Source organism: Capra hircus, chromosome 9 (assembly GCF_001704415.2).
Source record: "Capra hircus breed San Clemente chromosome 9, ASM170441v1, whole genome shotgun sequence".
NCBI lineage: Eukaryota > Metazoa > Chordata > Mammalia > Artiodactyla > Bovidae > Capra > Capra hircus.
The window spans coordinates 71639783-71663975 of record NC_030816.1 but is presented as its reverse complement, the minus strand read 5'-3'; the positions used below and the strand labels follow the sequence as shown (position 1 = coordinate 71663975).

The 24193-nt window shown below is 38.1% G+C and overlaps 1 protein-coding gene across 5 annotated transcripts in view; it reads right to left on the bottom strand.

The window, feature by feature from the left end:
- Window positions 1–24193, bottom strand: part of STXBP5 (syntaxin binding protein 5) — a 169071-nt gene that overhangs the window by 79153 nt on the left and 65725 nt on the right. For all 5 annotated transcript variants that reach the window (XM_005684892.3, XM_018053317.1, XM_018053318.1 and 2 more), the window contains exon 9: window positions 12879–12957. In XM_005684892.3, coding sequence (XP_005684949.1) covers window positions 12879–12957 — 79 coding nt within the window. The remainder of the gene's footprint in view (window positions 1–12878; window positions 12958–24193) is intronic.

The following is a 24193-nucleotide window of genomic DNA, read 5'->3' as shown; positions in this document are numbered from 1 at the left end:
CTACAGGGGATTATACAATAATGTTAAGGCACTGCAAGTCAAAAGTTATGTTATAATCAAGCAAGTGAATAATAACTTATACTAGTTAGGTATGAGGTTTAAAGAGTAAGACTGGGAAAGAATGTTTTACTTTTGAGAGAATGAAAATAATATAGATAAATCTGCAGTGGGTCATAAGAATGTCTCTGAAGACAGTGATAAGATGAAAATCAGCCAATCTGAGATTAAAACTTGCTGACTTGATTGAAACTTTACTTGTAAAAATAACAAGTAAATAGGGAAGGTTATCTGATGAGACACTTGAAATTTTAAGAGTCCGTGGATTCAGAAAGGTCTTTTCCCATTAGGTACAATTAAATATAAATCTGCTTGGGGAATTTTCCACAGTATGGGTATATGACCAACTGCTATGATCATGCATGGATACTATAAAAAACAGTGGGCATCATCAGGTTAGAATTAAATCTGCAGCCTGGAAGCAACCTACAAAGCTCTCTGGTCATGAGTAGCTAGGGTTACCTGCATTAAGGTATCTAGGCTAAGAGGCACAGACAGATTCCTCAGCTCACATTAGTGTGATTATGTGTACCAAGTATGATTTAATACTAAATTTAAAAAGACAATCTGATAAACTAGCAAATATAAAAAAGAATGCAGTTCTTGGTGAACTGAGTGACTTATGAGTGATTAGTATAGTCCAATCCTAACCCAGGCTATCTGTGAGCATGTCCAGTAAACTGATTAAGAGCTCTAGCTCTGGGGTCACCCGGGGCTCAAAATTGGCTCTATTACTTCAAGGGTCAAGCTAGTTAAGCTTTCCATGGCTCATTATCTATAATCCTAAATGCAGACAATAAAGGTACCCAAGTCATAGTGCTGCTAGGAGAATTATTAAAGATAATACATTCAAATGGCACAGGAGAATGTCTGACACATAGTAAGTAAGTAACAAATGTTCACTGTATCTACTAATTCGTTTCTTCTTGGTGCTTGAACGTCAAGCCATCTAAGTAAGGGTACTGAGAACAGTAAGATCTAAGATGTTATTTTTATCTCAAGTAAGCATATAAGAATTGTTAGGACTTCTGCTTCACTGACTTCACTAAAGCCTTTGACTGTGTAGATCAAAACAAACTGTGGAAAATTCTGAAAGAGATGGGAATACCAGACAACCTTACCTGCTTCCTGTGAAACCTGACGCAGGTGAAGAAGAAAGAGTTAGAAATGGACATGGAACAATGAACTGGTTCCAAACTGGGAAAGGAGTACATCAAGGGTGTATATTGTAATCTTGCTTATTTAACTTATATGCAGAGTACATGATGAGAAATGCCAGGCTGGATGAAGCACACACTGGAATTAAGACTGCCAGGAGAAATATCAATAACGTCACATACACAGATGATACTACCTTGAGAGCAGAAAGTGAAGAGGAACTAAAGGGCCTCTTGATGAAGGTTAAAGAGGAGCCTGGAAAAGCTGGCTTGAAACTCAACATTCAAAAGATGAAGATCATGGCATCTGGTCTCATCACTTCATGGGAAATAGATGGGGAAACAGTGACAGACTTTATTTTCTTGGGCTCCAAAATCACTGCAGATGGTGACTGCAGCCATGAAATTAGAAGACACTTGTTCCTTGGATAAAAAGCTATGACAAACTTAGATAGCATATTAAAAAGCAGAGACATTACTTTGCCGACAAAGGTCCACCTAGTCAAAGCTATGGTTTTTCCAACAGTCATGTATGGATATGAGAGCTGGACCACAAGGAAGTCTGAGTACTGAAGAATTGGTGCTTTTGAACTGTTTGTTGGAGAAGACTCTTAGGCACCCCTTGGACTGCAAGGAGATCCAACCAGTAAGTCCTAAAGGAAATCAGTCCTGAATATTCATTAGAAGAACTGATGTTGAAGCTGAAGCTCCAATACTTTGGTCACCTGATGTGAAGAGCCGACTCATTAGAAAATACTGTGATGCAGGGAAAGACTGAAGGCAGGAGGAGAAGGGGATGACAGAGAACGACATGGTTGGATGGCATCACTGACTCAATCGACATGAGTTTGAGCAAGCTCCAGGAGACGGTGAAGGGCAGGGAAGCATGGCATGCTGCAGTCCATGGTCCATGGGGTCGCAAAGAGATGGACACAACTGAGCGACTGAAGAAGACAAAAGGAAACTCCTTTTGATTTGGAATGAGGATGTGCTATTCAAATGAGTTTCTCTTCTCGTTGCTATGCTTAGCAAGAACTGAAGTGGAGAAGAGAGAATGAATAGGGAACATCTGCTGAATAGTGCTTGGGTGGCAAGAGTTCAGAGAAAAGCAGGGGCTCTACGAATGAGTAACTAAGACGATGCATTCATTGATGTAAATATTAAAAAAAAATGTAAAGACTATTGAACAGTATGAAAAGGCAAAATGATAGGACACTGAAAGATGAATGCCCCAGGTCGGTAGGTGCCCAATATGCTACTGGAGATCAGTGGAGAAATAACTCCAGAAAGAATGAAGGGATGGAGCCAAAGCAAAAACAATACCCAGTTGTGGATAGGACTGGTGATAGAAGCAAGGTTCGATGCTGTAAAGAGCAATACTGCATAGGAACCTGGAATGCTAGGTCCATGAATCAAGGCAAATTGGAAGTGGTCAAACAGGAGATGGCAAGAGTGAACATAGACATTCTAGGGTTCAGCGAACTCAAATGGACTGCAATGGGTGAATTTAACTCAGAAGACCATTATATCTATTACTGCGGGCAGGAATCCCTTAGAAGAAATGGAGTAGCCATCATAGTCAACAAAAGAGTCCAAAATACAGTACATGGACGCAATCTCAAAAATGACAGAATGATCTCTGTTCATTTCCAAGGCAAACCATTCAATATTACTGTAATCAAAGTCTATGTCCTGAGCAGTAATGCTGAAGAAGCTGAAGTTGAACAGTTTTACAAAGACCTACAAGAACTTCTAGAACTAACACCCAAAAAAGATGTCCTTTTCATTAAAGGGGACTGGAACGCAAAAGTAGGAAGTCAAGAAGCACCTGGAGTAACAGGCAAATTTGGCCTTGGAGTACAGAATGAAGCCAGGCAAACGCTAATAGAGTTCTGCCAAGAGAAGGCACTGGTCATAGAAAACACCCTCTTCCAACAACACAAGAGAGGACTCTACACATGGACATCACCAGATGAACGATGCCAAAATCAGACTGATTATATCCTTTGCAGCCAAAGATGGAGAAGCTATATACAGTCAGCAAAAAAAAGACCGGGAGCTGACTGTGGCTCAGATCATGAACTCCTTGTTGCCAAATTCAGACTTAAATTGAAGAAAGTGGAGGAAACCACTAGAACATTCAGGTATGACCTAAATCAAATCCCTTGTGACTATACAGTGGAAGTGAGAAATAGATTTAAGGAATTAGATCTGATAGACAGAATGCCTGATGAACTATAGACGGAGGTTAGTGACACTGTATAGGAAACATGAATCAAGACCATCCCCATGGAAAAGAAATGCAAAAAAGCAAAATGGCTGTCTGAGGAGGCCTTACAAATAGCTGTGAAAAGAAGGGAAGCGAAAAGCAAAGGAGAAAAGGAAAGATATACCCATTCGAATGCAGAGTTCCAAAAAATAGCAAGGAGAGAGTAGAAAGCCTTTCTCAGAGATCAACGCAAAGAAATAGAGGGAAACAACAGAATGGGAAAGACTAGAGATCTCAAGAAAATTAGAGATACCAAGGGAACATTTCATGCAAAGATGGGCTAAATAAAGGACAGAAATTGTAGGGACCTAACAGAAGCAGAAGATATTAAGAAGAGGTGGCAAGAACACACAGAAAGTGAAAGTGAAGTCGCTCAGTAAAGTCCGACTCTTTGTGACCCCATGGACTGTAGCCCACCAGGCTCCTCCCACTGCAGTGGGTTCCCATTTCCTTCTCCAGGGAATCTCCCTGATGCAGGGATCAAACCCAGGTCTCTCAAATTGCAAGCAGACACTTTATCCTCTGAGCCACCAGGGAAGAATACACAGAAGAACTGTACAAAAGAGACCTTCATGACCCAGATAATCATGATGGTGTGATCACTCAGCTAGAGCCAGGCATCCTGGAATGTGAAGTCAAGTGGGCCTTAGGAAGCATCACTACGAACAGTTAGTGGAGGTGATGGAATTCCAGTTGAGCTATTTCAAATCCTGAAAGACGATGCTGTGAAAGTATTGCATTCAATATGTCAGCAAATTTGGAAAACTCAGCAGTGGCCACAGGACTGGAAAAGGTCAGTTTTCATTCCAATCCCAAAGAAAGGCAATGCCAAAGAATGCTCAAACTATTGCACAATTGCACTCATCTCACATAATAGTAAAGTAATGCTCAAAATTCTCCAAGCCAGACTTCAGCAATACATGAACCGTGAACTTCCAGACGTTCAAGCTGGTTTTAGAAAAGGCAGAGGAACCAGAGATCAAATTGCCAACATCTGCTGGATCATGGAAAAAGCAAGAGAGTTCCAGAAAAACATCTTTATTGACTATGCCAAAGCCTTTGACTGTGTGGATCACAATAAACTGTGGAAAATTCTGAAAGAGATGGGAATACCAGGCCACCTGACCTGCCTCTTGAGAAACCTGTATGCAGGTCAGGAAGCAACAGTTAGAACTGGACATGGAACTCAGACTGGTTCCAAAGGAGTACGTCAAGGCTGTATATTGTCACCCTGCTTATTTAACTTATGTGCAGATACATCATGAGAAATACTAGGCTGGAAGAAGCACAAGCTGGAATCAAGATTGCCAGGAGAAATATCAATAACCTCAGACATGCAGATGACACCATCCTTATGGCAGAAAGTGAAGAAGCACTAAAGAGCCTCTTGATGAAAGTGAAAGAGGAGAGTGAAAAATTTGGCTTAAAGCTCAACATTCAGAAAAAGAAGATCATGGCATCTGGTCCCATCACTTCATGGGAAATAGATAGGGAATCATTGGAAACAGTGGCTGACTTTATTTTTTGGGGCTCCAAAAATCACTGCAGATGGTGATTGCAGCCATGAAATTAAAAGACACTTACTCCTTGGAAGGAAAGTTATGACCAACCTACACAGCATATTAAAAAGCAGAGACATTACTTTGTCAACAAAGGTCCATCTAGTTAAGGCTATGGTTTTTCCAGTAGTCATGTATGGATTGAGAGCTGGACTATAAAGACAGCTGAGCCCCGAGGATTTGATGCTTCTGAACTGTGGTTTGGTGTGATGCAGTTCCTGGGGTCACAAAGAGTCGGACACAACTGAGCGACTGTACTAAACTGAAAGACTATTACCAAACCTGGATCCCAAAACATTGTTCTCAATGTTCAATCTATCTGTAAAGCATGACTGTCGGGGTTGGCCATTAATGCAAACAGAGTAGGCAGCAGTCGAGTATCATTAAGAGTACTGACTTAATTCTGGGTTTTTTCAGCTATAATTTTGAGCGAGTTACTCAACCTCTCTGCTCTAGTTTCGTCAACTGTAAGATAATACCTACCTCAGGGTAGTTGCTGAGATTAAATACATATGTGTAATGCACTTAGAACAGTGTTGGGCAGCACATACATAGTAAACCCCATATGAGTGTTAATAGATTATTTAAGTTATTTAAGAACAACCTAATCTCTCCTAGAGTCCTCACTGGCTCCCAGACCTCGGGTTATCTGGTCCCACGCACTGTTTTAATGCTAGGTGACTTCTTATCTGATGGGCTGAGGGCTTGAGGGGTGTGGGGGGGTGTGTGTGTGTGTGTGTGTGCACAAATTGCTTGTTTTGATTCTGCACCCTCTTTTTCCAGTTTTCTATGCCTCCACTGTGCCTTAACCTTTTCTGCCTGCCCTTTTCCTAAGTTCCACTTGAATATCCTTATCCTTTTGTATCATGTGACTTATTAATAATAAAATCAATTTCCAGCAAAAAAAAAAAGTTTGGAAGGATTAAAAATCATAAAAAGTGAGCCCATCTTCTGGAGAAATTACGTCATGTACAAGGAGTTTGTTTTGGGACTTCTCAAAGTTAGGATTCTCTCATTAGAAGGACAGCCTTGTTAGTAGTGGGACTCAGTGGTATCAAGTTTGTGGGAGTTACCAAAATAGATCTTTAGATATTTTTAGAACCAGAATATCACCAGCGTATCCTGAGTTTTTATTATAATCTGGTCTTTTATATTATATAGATAATCGACCTATAGGTTTTAGCGCACTCAGTAAATTAAATCACGATATCTACAAAACACATTCTGGAACCAGGAATGGGAGTGAGGAAGGGAGTAAGGGAATAATCAAACACAAAATCCCAACTTTTCCTTAAAGGTTAACAAATATATCGTGTGTGTGTATGTGTGCTTATCAAGGGTCATCAAACCATGACCCACTGCCTATTTTTGTTATGGCCTGCAAACTAAGAATGGTTTTTATGTTGTTTAAAAGTTGAAAAAAAATCACACAAAGTAATAATGATATTTTTTGAAAATTATGTGAAAATTTTTAATTTTGTGAAAATTATTTTATGAAAATTCAAATTTTCAAGCCTGTGAAGTTTTACTGTAACACTTCTTCATTCATTCATTTATGAGTGTCCATAGCTTCTTTGGGACTACGGTGGCAGAGCTGAATAACTGCAAGAGACGTAAACAATTTGTAAAGCCTAAAGTATTTACTCTCTGACCCTGTACACAAAAGGCTGGTCATAGCATGTGTTATGACAAAAGGGATTCAATGAATCTCTTAGATGTGCTTCTCCAAATGTAACGGCCATATCTGACTGTGGTAACATTCACTTTTAGGTTCCCTAACAAGAGAGGCTTCCCCGCAATCTGGTGGTACTATGAATGGTGCTTTATATATATTGTTGAGTCTTCATAAATTTTTTAAAAATTTATTTTAATTATTTTAAAACTATTTATTGATTGGTCACGATATTGCTTCTGTTTTATGTTTTGGTTTTTTGGCCACAATGCATGCGGGATGTCAGCTCCTTGACCAGGGGTTGAATCCACATGCCCTGCTTTGGCAGGCAAGTGCTAACTACTCTGCTGCCAGGGAAGTCTCTAATCTTCACAACAGTTCTGACATACATACTACCATTATTCCCATCTTACAGAGAAAGACAAGCACAGGAAACCTAGCTGATGACTGCACACCAGTAGGGAGCCGAGGCCAGATTTGGACCCAGGAGGTCTGGCTCAAGAGCTCGCTCACTCACACTCACTGGTCAAGCACCACTGGCTGCATGACTTCACACCTGAGTCACATTAGATTTTCAAAGAAATAACTTCAACAGAATTGACTTACCATTTAATTTCTGAAATTTTATTAAGAACTGGTCAAGGGCAGTGGTTCACAGTAAAGAATCCACCTCAATGTGGGAGACCTAGGTTCGATCCCTAGGTTGGGAAGGTCCCTTGGAGGTGGGCATGGCAACCCACTCCAGTATTCCTGCTGGAGAATTCCCATGGACAGAGGAGCCTGGAAAGCTACAGTCCACAGGGTCACAAAGAGTTGGACACAACTGAGCAACTAAGCACAGCACATGTAAAGAACAGCTGTATGTCTTCAATAAAGTGAAGTGAAGTGAAGTGGCTCAGTCGTGTCCGACTCTTTGTGACCCCATGGACTGTAGCCTATGAGGCTCCTCCGTCCATGGGATTTTCCAGGCAAGAGTGCTGGAATGGATTGTCATTTCCTTCTCCAGGGGACTTTCCCGACCCAGGAATCGAACCCAGGTCTCCCGCATTGCGGGCAGATGCTTTACCGCCATCAGGGAAGCCCTGTAAAGAACAGCTGCATGTCTTTAATAAAAATGCTATTAAGATGTTATGTTAATTAAATTGTCACTGTTCTCTATGTAAGGGAAAAATCTTGTCTCTCCTGGAGTAATATATGCTTTACTAGAAAATAAAAGGCATACAACATCTTCACTCATTTTTCTGTCAGAGTTTACCTTTAAAAGTAACAGCTAGCTCTTATCGTTAATAGGTAACAGCTAATTCTTCATGGCTGCACTTTTCTATACATCTGTCTACTTCCTTATATTCAATAGTGCTGTGCCTGGACAATTAAAATTGAGACAGGTATGTCCCGTGTTTTCATCAAGCTGAATATTTAATGGGAAAGGCATGCGTCAAGTAAATAAGTTCATTATTAATGACAAAAATACAGCATGATTTTGGAGTAATTACTAGCAGACACGATCCAGTCCACACGGCCAAGACAGCCTGAAAAGCAGTGACATCTATGCGGAGTTACAGAGGATGTGAGGGAATCTTTCAGCCTCAAATTATGTCCAGGTAAAGAGAAGATGATGTGGTAGATCCTGAGCAGGGGAGGACAGCCCTTCTAACAAAATCTGGTGATTTTCCAACATAAACTGACAGAACATATTCTGTGGGCACCTGCCCAAGACACTCGCCAGGAACAGGAAAGGCTGAGTGCTGCCCAGCTTGCTTAAATGAGGTGAGCCTTCTCTCCGTGCAGCAGTTCTCAATGTTGGGTACATACTGGAATTCTGGGGAGCTATCACAAGGAAACAAGTCCTGGAGTTAAGGAAAGAGCTCATTTAATTTATTGAAAATTTTATCCCAGGTGGAAAAAGACACTGGAAAGCTGGAGAGAACTGTTACCAGATGGCTACCCTATTGATTTATCTTGTATTAACAGCACTTACAAATACATACTGGTGGCATCTGTAATGCATGACACCTGAGCTTGATCACTGGGTTGGCAGATTCCCTAGAGAAGGAAACGGCAACCACTCCAGTACTCATGCCTGGGAAATCCCATGGACAGAAGAGATTAAAGAGGTACAGTCTCTGGGGTTGCAAAGAGTTAGAAATGACTTAGCAACTAAACCACCACCATGAATGCATATAAAAGAGTCAGACTGCTTTATGTTTCTGATCCTAAGAAAGGAGAATTATCCCTGCCATCCTGAAGAAATCAAGAACTTACAAATACTCCCGATATATAGGAATGAACATGAAAACAGGTAGAACACACAAAGAGAAAAAGCTTCCCAGGATGTCTGCCTCTGTTGCCAAACCACAGCTGTTAATATGATTAGACAATTCAGAGAACAAGCAGCACTGTTAGTCTAAACGTTTAGACAATTCATTTTACTTTGTATTACAAGCACAGGGTTTGTTTTTTTTTTTTTTCCTGGTTCCCCACCCCACCCTCTTTTGCTGTCATGTTATCTATTCACATACTTTTGCCACAAGACAAATACAGCAAAAAAAAGGCAACCTGTGGTAGGAGGTTTCCCATAAAAATAAGGGCAACCCCTCATAGAAAATTTATGATGTGCCAGGCACTGTGTGTAATGTTTTGAAAACATGATCATCTCATTCAATTCATTACAACAAACCTTTGACCTATTATCTCATCTATGTCCTAAACGAGGAAACCAGCACAAAGACGTCAAAGAACTCAGTGCCAAAGGTCACACAGTGAGCGATGTCAGAGTTAATTAAACAGATGCTATTCCTCTTGGAGGTCACTCAACCTTTTGTCTGAGCACAATACATGTTCTGGGTCCCAGAGGAAGGCTAAAGAGGATCAAGGAGAAATAACAGCAATCTTAAGATTCTTTATCCTACTCTGAGAAAATGCAAAGAAATAGAGGAAAACAATTGAATGGGAAAGACTAGAGATCTCTTCAAGAAAAGCAGAGATATCAAAGGAACATTTCATGCAAAGATAGGCACAATAAAGGACAGAAATGGTATGGACCTAACATAAGAAGAAGATATTTAGAAGAGGTGGCAAGAATACATAGGCAAACTATGCAAAAAAGATCTTCATGACTGGGATAACCACAATGGTGTGATCACTCACCTAGAATCCTGGAATGTGAAGTCAAGTGGGCTTGAGGAAGCATCACTATGAACAAAGCTAGTGGAGGTGATGGAATTCCAGCTGAGCTATTTCAAATTCTAAAAGATAATGCTGTGAAAGTGCCACACTCAATATGCCAGTAAATTTGGAAAACTCAGCAGTGATCACAGGACTGGAAAAGGTCAGTTTTCATTTCAATCCCAAAGAAAGGCAATGTCAAAGAATGCTCAAACTACGACACAAATGCACTCATCTCACACACTAGGAAAGTAATGCTCAAAATTTTCTAGGCCAGGCCTCTACAGTACATTAACCATGAACTTCCAGATGTTCAAGCTGGTTTTAGAAAAGTCAGAGGAACCAGAGATCAAACTGCCAACAGCCACTGGATCATTGAAAAAGCAATTGTTCCAGAAAAACATCTACTTCTGCTTTATTGACTACACCAAAGCCTTTGACTGTGTGGATCACAACAAACTGTGGAACATTCTTCAGGAGATGGGAATACCAGACCACCTGACCTACCTTCTAGAAATCTGTATGCAGGTCAAGAAGCTACAGTTAGAACTGGACATGAAAGAAAAAACTTGTTTCAAATTGGGAAAGGAGCACATCAAGGCTATATATTGTCACCCTGCTTATTTAACTTATATGCAGAGTACATCATGAGAAATGCCAGGATGGATAAAGCACAAGCTGGAATCAAGGTTGCCAGGAGAAATATCAATAACCTCAGATACGCAGATGACACCACCCTTAAGGCAGACAGTGAAGAAGAACTAAAGAGACTCTTGACGAAAGTGAAAGAGGAGAGTGAAAAAGCTGGCTTAAAACTCAGTGTTCAGAAAACTAAGATCATGGCAACCAGTTCCATCACTTCATGGGAAATAGATGGGGAAACAATGGAAACAGTGAGAGACTTCACTTTTGGGGGCTCCAAAATCACCACAGATGGTGACTGCAGCCATGAAAATAAAAGACACTTGCTCCTTGGAAGGAAAGCTATGACCAACCTACACAGCATTTTAAAAAGCAGAGACATTTTGTCGACAAAGGTCCATCTAGTTAAAGCTATGGTTTTTCCAGTAGTCATGTATGGATGTGAGAGTTGGACTACAAAGAAAGGTGAGCACTGAAGAATTGATGCTTTTGAACTGTGGTGTTGGAGAAGATGCTTGAGAGTTCCTTGGACTGCAAGGTGATACAACCAGTCCATCCTAAAGGAGATCAGTCCTGAATATTCACTGGAAAGACTAATGTTGAAGCTGAAATTCCAATACTTTGGCCACCTGATTCGAAGAACTGACTCATTTGAAAAGTCCTTGATGCTGGGAAAGATTGAAGGAGAGAGGAGAGGGGATGACAGAGGATGAGACGGTTGGATGGCATCAACGACTAGATGAATATGAGTTTGAGTAAACTCTGGGAGTTGGTGATGGACAGGGAAGCCTCACGTGCTGCAGTCCATGGGGTTGCTAAGAGTCGGACAAGACTGAGTGACTGAACAGAACTCTTGATAAAAAAGGTTGACTAGAATTAGACTGAGAAAAGAACAGATTAAAAAGAAAAGCAAGCCAGTTATAATAACCAGTGGTTCTAAACTGGCATATGAAAAAAAAGTCCCAGTGGTTCTAAACTTAAGTGTGCATCCTGCAGTCTAGTGAGAACCAACTGCTGGGCTCCACCCACAGCACTGCGGGGCTCCACCCATACCACCTTCCGGGCTCCACCCACACCACCTGCGGGGCTCCATCCACACCAACTGTGGGGCTCCACCCACACCACCTTCCAGGCTCCATGCACACCACATTTTGGGCTCCACCCACACCACCTGCCGGTTTCCACCCACACCAACTGCGGGGCTCCACCCACACTAACTGTGGAGCTCCACCCACACAACACAGACTTTGTGATTCAGAGGTCTGGGGTGAATTGTGATAATGTACATTTCTAATGAGTTCTCTTCCAAGACTGGAGAAGGCAATGGCAACGCACTCCGGTGTTCTTGCCTGGAGAATCTTAGGGACGGTAGGCTGCCATCTATGGGGTCACACAGAGTCAGACACGACCGAAGCGACTTAGCATCCAAGACTGCAGCCCCCTGTTGTTCCAGGGGTCACAGTTTGAGAACCACTGCACTATATATACTACCTAAATTCACTCTCTTACACAGTTCTAGTAAATAAAACCATACACTTTTCCTAGAAAACTTGAACATAAAGGGTCTCCTTTAGAGGTTAGAATTTTCAAAGAAATGTTTATTTGTTTTCATTATTATATTTTAAAATATAACATTTGGCAGGTTTGATCCCTGAGTTGGGAAGAACTCCAGGAGGACGATTCCCTGGCAGTATCCTGTAAAAGTGGCAGTATCCCACTCCAGTATCCTGGAAGATTCCATGGACAGAGGAGTCTGTGGGCCTACAGTGCATGGTGTCACAAAGAGTCAGACAGACCGAGCATGCACATACACAGATATACAAAAAACTATGTGTAAGATATGTAAACTGTAAAAACCATATAAATCTTACCCCTGAGTCACAGTGTCAATTAATCTATTCAAATACAACTGACACTCTTCCTTTAATATTAAGCTGTACTTATTATTGAAATTGCCAAATATTCTTAAAATAATATTTAATTTGTGAAGAATACATATAATTTTCATAATTAACACATATTGCATTAACAGGTTAAATTTTAAGTTTTTTTCTTCATTGCTTATTCCACAATTTTCCCTAGTGGATAAACGGTTATTGAAGACTAAGAGAACATATGAAGTTTGACAAGAAAAGTAATTCAAGCTTTCCAAGATATATTGTAAAACTACTAAAGACAGAGAATACATGAAATATTTTATCCTGAAATTGCCAATTTTAGTTATTTTGTTAAATAAAGCAAGAATAAAATTTAAAAACTCACTGGACCATTGTAAAAGCTTTTAAAAGTAATGACAGTCTTCAGTGCTATTTCAGTAATTGTATACAATGAATATTGTCAATGAAATAAAATCTTACCCAGATCTAGTCGTTTTGAATTCCACCTTGAGGATAGGTTTGCATGGTTCTGGCTTCTTCCCATCCTTTAACTGTTTTCCTAAAATACAGTTTTCTGCATTAAATTCTAAAATTCTAAGTTACTCTAAATTCTTATACATTGACAGTTTATAAAATGAAATATAATGAAATCTATCATGAAATATTTTAAAGTGATTTTGAAAGAAGTATTTAATATAAAATAAGATATTTTAAATGATCAATTTAGTGTTTGAAATCCAGTGCTAAAAAGTAAATAAAATGAATAACTTGTCAACAACATTTGTGACAAAATTCTAGTAAGAGAAATTCATTGTTTGCAATGTTTTAAAGATATGGAAAATAGGATTTCAATTTGCTAAATGAATTCAAGTTTTAATATAGCTTATTTGAGGAAAATAGGTCTAAATCATATTTTCACCCAAAGTGACAGGCTGCAAAATTAATCCCTCTGCTAATAAAGTCAATTATATTTACTCTCTTAAAGTAAAATCCATCCATTGTATTGTCCAAGAGACTGCTAAAATAAACCAATCTCTAAAATGTGTCAAACTCATACTGTTAAAGAATTTTGATTATTTTTAAAAAGGTTGATTTCTATTATCAAGTTTTAAATGTTCACTGTATTAATAATTCAGAAAAAGTTAAAAAGAAAATAAGACATACTAATTCCTGTTTCTTAGAGATTAATCAGTGTCACCATTATGTTATTAGTGAAGGTCCCAAACACACACTGCTAACCCAACACTTCTTATCCTCTTTCCCAGCTTTTTCCTCCCAGGAAGTAGCTCATTCTAACTATTTTTAATTTTCTTTTGTTTGCTGTTTGCCTCACCAACAAGAATGTAAACTCCACAAAAGTGAAGATTTTTAAGTGTGTATGTGTTTTTTGTTTATGTATCCATGGTGACATTGTTTGGCATAGAGTGGACACTCAACAACAATTTGATAAGTGAATAAATTAATGATTTTTCTTTAGGATTAATTCCGAGAAAAAAAGATATTCAGGTAGAACTGTATTCCAGAAAGGATGAAGAAAGTATGTGAGTACTTTGTCCCACCTTTCCTGAACAATGCTATTATTTTTTTCTGATTTGCTAATTGTATTGTTTAATCTCTGTGAAAATTCTTTGGCTTTCTAGTCATCTGTATTTCCTCTTTAAAAATAGCTTATATCTTTTACCCATGGTTATAAGTTATCTTCTTCCTATTTAAAAATAAATTTAACATTCAAAATTCATTAACACTGTGTCCATATGTTGCAACCACTTTTCCTAGTGTCACTTATGAATTCCAAAAAAATTGCACAGAAGTGTACATTTAAATAATCGAGTCTATCAGTCCTAATCATGCTTCCATTTAAGAAAACTTAAAATCCTAAAATGGCACTCTTCCAAAACTACATTATAAATTTAATGGAATTAAGAATTCCAACAGCTTTACTTGAATTTTGACAAAATGACCTTAAAGTTCACACAGTGGACTCAATGCTCATGAACTGCTAAAGAAACTAAAAAGGAGATGATTTCCGGAGTGATCAAGTGAGACCTCTGTGAACTCACTCACTTAGTAAAATTGAAATACTAGCAAAATAACTAAGGGTAATCACTTCAGAACTCTGCCAACTAACTGAAGCCACAAAATGAGCACAACACAGTCTACTCAATGGAAGGACTGAACCTTGTTAAGACCTGGGGTGGGGGGCAGGCCCAAGATGTTTTGATGAAGGGCTATTTCCATCCCCTATGCTCCTTAGCTCCGTGGCATGGTGCTATTTAAAAGGCAATAGCATCAGCCAAGAGATAGGACTGAAGTTTATTTGCAGTTCCATTAAAACCAGTTTCCCTAGAGCCCAATCTGTATATTATCGCCAACTGCAGCTTCCTGAAAAACTAATCCCAAGATGTTGAGGCAATTTCATTTGACACAACAGACATCCGCTCAGGGAGACCAAAAGCCCTATCTCCAGGCATCACAGAAATAACAGTAATCTGCTGGCAATATGGTGCCTGCCTAAGGCTGTGGTTTTAGTTGAGGCAAATAAGAGGCTGGGCAGGAATTAAAAAAAAAATCCTTAAGAACTAGACATACTCCAGGCTGTACTTAAGGCAGTGTGCATGCCCAGGAAAGACCTGGGAAAGGAAAAGGCCCCTGTCATTCATCTCTGGCAAACTCTGAGACCCTGAGCAAATTCGAAGTTAAAAAAAAAAAAAGCAAGAAAAGTAAAATGAACTGTACTACCACTGCAGAAAGCAAAATAAGCTATAATACTACTGCTGGCAAGAACAATGGAACGGAGATAAAATGGCTGGTAAAAATGCAAAGGGTATAGTTTCTTTGAAAAGCAGGCTGAGAGCATTCATGAAAAATAGAAATATATAAAACTAGTCAATTTTCAGGAGCAGCAATTCTATTCTTAAGCATTTATTCCATAGGAATAAAAGGATCAATTCCTACTGAATATGTACAAGAAAGGTAAAGGCAGCATAATTTGTAGTGATCTGAAATTGAAAATACAGTTTCAAATTTGAAGCTTTATTTGAAAGTTTCAAATTTATCACTACAGCCTAATTTGTAGTGATCCATCAATTAGGCATGGCTGAATAAATTATGAAGAATTGTGAGACAAACAACTGGTTGATACACAAGCATTAAAATAAAGGAATTAAGAGCTATGCCAGATGAAAGCAGGGATTTTCCTCAAGTACAGAGCATTAAGAAAAGATGCAAGAAAGAATATAATTCTATTTTTATGTAAAACAATGACCAAAAAAATCTCATATGCTCTTATATATGCCTATAAATATGTATGATTTTAGAAATATATGTATTTTGGAAGAACATCTGCAAGATTTTTGACATAGCTTATCCGGTGAGGCAGGAAAGGGGAAGGGGCTGCTGATGTAGAGGAAGGTTTATGGAGAAGAGGCTGGTATTATATGATCCTGTTTATCTACAATGACATATGTATGTATGTTTATGTGTATAAAAAACTGTCTTTTTTGTCACTACTTCTGTGGTTTCATGGTTAGGAAGTTCTTCCCACACAAATATCATTACAACTTTGGGAAGCATTTTCTTGTAAATGCTTTATAGTTTCATTTATTACATTAATTTTCTGAAGTATACTTTGGTATAGGTAAGATTTTTTTTTCTCTAATAGTTTCAGCACTATTTGTGTAGTTCTATTGACCTATAATTGCCAGACAATAAAGACCAAGTGTTTAAAGTGTATAATGTAATGAGCTGTGATACAGTTGTGCGTCTGCCAGCACTGGTGTCCCAGGTGGCTCAGTGGTAAATAAACCATCTGCAATGCAGGAGATGTGGGTTCAATCCCTGGGTCGGGAAGATGGATGCATCTCAACCCATTCCAGCATTCTTACCTGAGAAATGGCATGGACAGAGAAACCTGGAGGGCTATAGTCCATGGGGATTACAGAAGAGTCAGGCACAACTTAGCAACTAAACAACAAAAACAACTGCCAGCATTCTCACTGAACCACCAGAGCCTTCCCCACTAATGTGAAATTCACCTTTATTACATTACATTTTCATAAATACACACCAGTCAACTGGTATTAGAGCATATACTCCTGCCTTAAGATCCTAGAGAAACATCTCTTCCCCTCTTTATGCAGAAAATAATATTGCAATGGAACCCTGAGCCTCTTGCATCCTAATATATTAGAACCAACAAGTGACTAGTGAGAGAGTTAAGCAGAGAACATCAGATCAAGAGGCTGGAAAGGACTGCCAGGGGAGGCTGGATTTTTGAGGTGGGAGAGAGAATGAGGAAATAAAAAAAGATGTGGGAAAAAGGAGTCTTAAATCTGAAAACTAGTCTCTCATGTTGTACAAGGAACAAACTAAGAATTTCAACCTCTATTTCAATCTGTTTAGAGATATATGACCTTTCAGTGAAGAATTTAAAAGTCTGTTCTGAAGAAGACTACCATCAGACCTTCAGCCTTCCTCTACCACTCAAAGTTCTAATAGGAGTGGCAAATTGATATAATTTCATATTATAGGTAAAATTTTTACATTAAAAAAATACTTTGTATGCATTTTATTTTATAAAGCAAAACAATTATTCAGATATCACTCAATTTAATCTATTTTAATATTCACCACCAATCTTTCAGTGGCTGAAACAATCTTGAAAAAGGGCAGGCGTTGGGTGGAATAATTAGTGAGCCTTCTTAAGTTTCAGCTTATATATCTTGCATAAAACCTAGCCAGGTACGAAATTCTTGACTTTTGTCTTGCTCAATATACTTTTGTTACTGGTTTATTGTGTCCAATATTTATACTTACAATAAAATGTAAAGCCAGTCTGATTTTTAATTCTTTATATACTTTCTGTCCACCCCCTGCATGGATGTTAACAGTAGTTTCATTATCTTTGTAAGTAAAAATGTTGATGTTTTTATAGTGATCTTTCTTCACTAATCTTGCTTGGAAATTAGTGAGTCCTTTTGATTTGCATACTCTGATCTTTTTTTTTAACTCAGATTTTTAAAATTATGTCACTATTTGTTGCTCACATTCTAGATTATTCATCTATTATCCTGATGCTGGGAAAGATTGAAGGCAGGAGGAGAAGGGGACGACAGAGGATGAGATGGTTGGATAGCATCACCCACTTGATGGACATTAGTTTGAGCAAGCTCCAGGAGCTGGTGAGGGACAGGGAAGCCTGGTGTGCTGCAGCCCATGGTATTGCAAAGAGTTGGACACGACTGAATGACTGAACTGATAATCCTAGACTAACCATTTTCTAAGTCAAATCAAGTAATAAGGCACTACCTAAGATTTTATAAAACTCATATAACTAAAGGACATTTAGAGGATCACTGGATTTCACCACTAACTGTCATCTGACTTCTTAACTGCTAAGTCACCTCAGTAGAAAAACTTGTATTTACTCTTTCAACTACCTGTGAACGACTGATAAATCACTGAAAAGATCTGGTTAAATATAAAACTTGACTTAATAAATCATACAAACCTCCATGTAACATGTGCTTTCTTCATGTCTCTTATGTCTTCCCTATTTCTCACATCCCCAAAACTACTCAGACACAATCAAAGTCCTGTTGATTCTAACTCCAGAATTTTATTCCTTTATGTCCACTGTTTTCCATTTATAGTCATATTTGAAGTCCTTCTTATTTATTGTTGACATTAGCATCCTAATTGGCTTCTCTTTTCTACTCCTGGCTCATCTGATGCACTACCAAATGTATTTCCAAATGTAAATTTTATGTTTCTCACTGTGAAATCATTTCCTAGGTCTCCCTTCACGAAGTCGAAACTCTTTAGCATACTATGATGTATATTTTCGCCTCTGTATGCAGTTATTAGTTTCTGGCTACTCGCTCAAAGGAATTTTAAATACTGGTCATATCAAACTAGCGGTTTTCCAAAAATACCTTGCTTTTGATTATGTCTTTGTACCTTCTGACTAAAATAACCTTGTTCTGTTCTTATAACTCCCCACTGATCCTTTAAGACCAAGTTCACCCAGCCTGAATTTGTGAAATCTTTCTATAGCCTTCACCTAGAACATACTCATCACTTCTGTCTCCACATCATACTATGCAGGCCTTTATCAGCACTCATCGTATGTGTTTAGTTTATATATCATTTTCACTCACTGGACTATGAGTTTTCCAAGAGCAATATATTTCTAGTATTTAATCTCCGGTACTGAGGAGGTGCTCAATAAATGTCTATTGAAAGAATAAATGAATGGATAAATGAGATGCATTAACAAATAAGTGAGGATCGCTGTCAAAAAACAAGTGCTTCCCTAGTTTCTAATTAGGGAAGTAGAATGCCACTTAGAATGTAGAACACATTTGTTGCTACACAGCAGCTATGGGTTCACTCAAGAGTGGGCTGCGTAGTATGACAGGCACCACTCACACATGGCTATTGACCCCTTGAAATGTAGCTACGCCACATTAAGATGTGTTGTAATATACACTAGATTTCAAAGAGTACAGAGATAGAATGCAAAACTCTTCAATTCTGTATGCTGATTACACGTTAGAGTAGTAATATTTTGCATATTTGGGGTAAATAATATTTATTACTAAAATTAATTTTACTTTTTTTACTGTTATTAATATGGTTACTAGTAAATTTAAGATTACACATGCAGATCTCATACTTCTATTGAACAATGATGCTCTAGAAAATAAGATGATTAAATCGGAGAATCACATCGTTACTAACATTAGTCTGAAATGGGGGGGGGTGTTCTTTCCTTGATGAGTGTGGAGAGAGCTGATTTATAGCTGGACAGATGACCAGTGGGATATCTGGTTTTTGGATCATGGCCAAGAGCAGTGGGATTTATGATGTGTTTCTTCAAGATCCAAAACTCCCCAAACTCCCCTTGGTGACTCTCGGTATAGTAGTTTTGGATGGCTGGCAACTGGCCTAACTGGCAATACTGGCTTGTTCATTTAAAGTATCACTCTGAGAGTTTCTCAGAAGCCAGAGTTTGGGGACTGGAGCTGGTGACTCAGCACAGTCCTTGTGAGCAAAAGTGCAGAGTGGGAGACTTATACGGGGTATCTCTTAGAATGCTTACACACATTCTTTTTCTCTTGCTGCTTAGTATCCTTTGCCTTTAAACAAAAGCCTTATTTGAGTATATTCTGTGGAGACTGGTAAGTTCTTTCAAATAGAAAGACCAGGGAAAAAACTTTTGTAATGAACTATTAATGCATTAAAGAATTGCAGTATGGATTTATGATTCACTGAGTGTTTTAGGCTTCAAGTAAATCTTAAAAGTAGATTAATATAATTTTTAATATGTCACATCCTTAAAATATTATAAATTCACTTTTATTAAGCATGAATATATTTTTCCCTTTAGCAGCCCTTAATAAAAGTTCTCTAATCCTGGTTCGTTAATTTCCACATAATCAAAAAACTTTTACCTTAAAAATCACCCATTCAATCCTTCCATTTTACATATGATGAAACTAAGTCCAAGAAAACAGTAATTAATTCTACAAACTATTTCACAAACAGCAAAGCTAGAATTACATACCAGATTGTCTGATTACTGGGAAAGTGTTCTCTGATAATCATAAAAACTAGATTAAAGGGAAGTATCATTTTTTATTTTAGTCAAAAAATCACCATTTGATTAACTTCAGACACCCAAATAGAAAATTTCTGAAAAAATATGACTGTCAACCATCTTGATACATATAAAATTATCCAATATTATATGAGAAAATTATCTTAAGTGAATTCAAATTATTCTCCTTTACTGGCCATTTTATCATCATTGTCTAGATAACTGTCACAACTCTCAGAATAAGAATCTACTATCTAACAACTTTGGCAATGAATGATTCCATTTGAGGGTAAACTGAATATTGAACCTACAATTTAATTATAGTTCAAGCACCAGGCCATCATTTCTCAAAGTGCTATTTTGAGGAACACTAGAGTACTGCAAGATGTTCCGTGAATAAAAGATGCTAAAGTCAAGTAAATTTTGGAAAAGCCACATAAAATATATAAACTGGCCCAAATAATTAATATACTGTTGACCCCTGAACAACAGGAGTTTGAGCTGCGTGGGTTCACTTTAAGGGCAAAATTTTTTCAGTAGTAAATACTACAGACTGTAGATGACTACACAGTCTGTGGTTGGTTGAATCCACAGATTTGTATCTACAGATACTGGGGGCTGATTTAATGTTATGTGCAGATTTTCTAATATGCAGCAATGAGGGCCGCTAACTTTCTGCTCTTTTCAAGAGTCAACTGTATATACGTATGTATGCTTATACATATTTTCCCTTTAGAAATTCATAGTGTACATTGAAAACTAAGACGTCTTTCAGTGAAGAAAACGTTCAACTTTATTTCAGCATTTCTAGAACTCCTTTGATCATAACATGCCTTTTCACCAAATAACTCATTAACATAGGAAACATTAAGTTAAGTCAAGTCACTCAGTCGTGTCCGACTCTTTGTGACCCCATGAACTGTAGCCCACCAGGCTCCTCCATGGGATTCTCTGTCCTTGGGATTTTCCAGGCAAGAATACTGGAGTGGGTTGCCATTTCCTTCTCCAGGGGATCTTCCCAATCCAGGGATCAAACCCAGGCCTCTCGCATTGCAGGCAGACGCTTTAACCTCTGAGCCACCAGGGAAGCCCCTATTAGTATTATAAAATATATTTTGGGGAAAATTTATCTAAGTATCTTTTGTGCTATCCTACCAAGTAAATAAGATATCCAAATTTACATTTATTATAATCACATATGTATATAGCATGTCATAATTTTCAAATACTTTTACTTATATTTTGCTTACTTGATCCAAGGTATAGAATGGTGTTTATCTCATGGTAGAACCAATATTTGTTGAATGAATAAAAGTACAATCAGTTTTAATCAATTACCAAGGTAATGCTTATGAATGTTTTTAAGAATAGGATACTTAACCATTACATTACATGGATTTAGATATGAAAAAACCCCATGATTTACCATAAACCCTTCCTTCCTTCCGGTAGGAGAGGAAGAGCGAGAGCCCACAACACAGATAGTAATGAAAAAATCCCTATTTTAATCCATCAAAGTAGATATTTAGTATACTAAAAACTACATACCACAAATATGTGTATGGTTGCCTTTTTTACTAAGATACTACAAATTCTACAGAAATATAATTATGTTACTTCTAAAAGCCTGCTCTCAAGAATTTACATTTTTAGTATTAAAAGAAAATCAAGATTAAAATAGAAAAATCACCATTTGGCAACCATTACAGTAATAAGTAATCCTTCAGAGAAACATCAACAGATGCTAAAACCAGGGGGTATAAATTTTGATGAGGAACAGTATGTTTATAAAGTCTCAACTATTTCCTTCAAATCAAAACACTTATTGATTATAATAACAAATCAAAAAAAATTATTAACTTCAAAAGGAAAAAAATAACACTATACTGGAGAGACCTAGTAGACAGAAGCTTAATCAAGGAATCAGGGTATGAGACATCACCATGACAAATCAAAGAAGCTCCACTCGAGGCTGTTAAAAGAACACAGCAATCCTTTTGGGATGGTCCTGCTGAAAATGCGCAACACGAACCTAATCATGAAAACATCAGACAAAACCAAGTGGAAGCACATTCTATAAAATAACTGACCTGCAACATGCAAAATTTATCTGTTAGGAAAGTCAAGGAAAGGCTCAAGAAGAGTTCTAGTTTGAAAGAGACTGAGGAAGCATGGTAACTAAATCTAATCTGCATACAGACCCTTTCAACAAAAGGCAAAACCTGGTGATATGGGAGAAAGTCTCTGTAAGATACTAATACTGAAATATTTCAGGGTGATTAAGCAATATGCTGACAACTTACTCTCAAGTGGTTAAAAAAACCTCTTTGAACTATACTTACAAAAAAAGATGAAAGTTTAGATAAACTTAAAACTTTAAAACCAATATACATATTTCTACTAACTTCAATATTATTTATACTTCTGGATTTGAAATTAAAGGTTTCTAAACTAATCTTCAACTTTTTTGGTTTTCTGAATTCCTAGATTCCAGTGGGGATAGGAGATTCTAAAATGTATCAAATACTCAGGAATACCACAAAGATTAGGGACGTAGGCATTAAGAGAAGGAAGAACAAAAATATATTAGGGAAAACTGGAACCCATTATGAAAAGGGCTATCTTCTGGAGGCACACATAAACAGAACTGTAGCAAATTTAAAATAAGTGCCTTTCCAGAAAAGTCTCTGACTGCAACCAAAAAACAGTGGTAAAATATATTACAATATGTGGCTAAAAGAATTGTTATTTTTACCAGGAAACAAGCAAGTCTAAAAACTTACACTACGACAGACAAAATAAGTTTTTAATTTGACTGCTTATTTTTTACATTGCAATAATTGAGAATGTACCAATTTTTAAAGAAAATGGGCAGTCATATTTTAAAGTGAACAATGAAACACAATAACTATAAAAATACTCTTTTCGTATGCTACTAATGCAAACAACAGTTCCTTTCATTTCCCTAAATTTGCTGGTTAAGAATTTCTTAGCATAGAATCGTGAGAATGCAGATTAGTAAAGGAATGCAAATTTCCAGGCCTCATCCAGAATTCAAAGTCCTTCATAATCTATTCATAAAAAGTGAAACTGTTAGTTACTCAGTTGTATCCCACTCTTTGCAAACCCATGAACTGTATCCCGCCAGGCTTCTCAGTCCATGGGATTCTCCAGGCAAGAATACTGGAGCATCCATTCCCTTCTCCAAGGGATCTTCGAGACCCAGGGATCAATCAAACATGGGTCTCCCACATTGCAGGGCAGATTCTTTATCATCTGATCCACCAGATAAGCCACCCTAATAAAACTTTCAAGGAGGTTTTATATACATTACTTGTAGACTAAGCGTTAACACATCAGCTTGAGATCACCATCCCTAGAAATGGCAGCTTGCAGGATTAGCTCTCTTGGTTAACAACCGGTAACCTGACTTTCAAGACAGCTTCCACCACTCCCAGACTGAAAAGGGTGGCACACGATGTCTGTACTACTTGCACAAACAATATGGTTTACGACCAATCTCTGTTTTCCTTCTAAGCATCTGAAATTTTGATACATGCTAACTAAAGCTCCTGCTGCTGCTGCTAAGTCGCTTCAGTCGTGTCCGACTCTGTGTGACCCCACAGACGGCAGCCCACCAGGCTCTGCCATCCCTGGGATTCTCCAGGCAAGAACACTGGAGTGGGTTGCCATTTCCTTCTCCAATGCATGAAAGTGAAAAGTGAAAGTGAAGTCGCTCAGTCGTGTCTGACTCTTCACGACCCCATGGACTGCAGTCTACCAGGCTCCTCTGTCCATGGGATTTTCCAGGCAAGAGTACTGGAGTGGGGTGCCATTGCCTTCTCCGGCTAAATAAAGCAGAGAGTGCATATAGACTGACATTAATACGAACCCTGGACATCAGGTTCAGGTGAGCTGTCCTAGTACAGGACATTTCATACATGTGGTAATAACTCTTTGCAAGAGGAAACAAGCATGTCCTGTGTGGCTCCATTGGAAAAAGGCTGCTGGAAGCTTGAGCCTGGCTTCCTCTAGACTCCATCCCTTGTGCCTTTTCCCTTTGCTGATTTCACTTTGTATCCTTTTGCTGATTATGAGTATTCCTAGTGAATCAAACTTGGGGTCATTTAGGGGTTTCTGAAGACAATACTTTAAGGTATAAAATTACCTTCTGTAGGGTGCCAAGTGTTTTAAC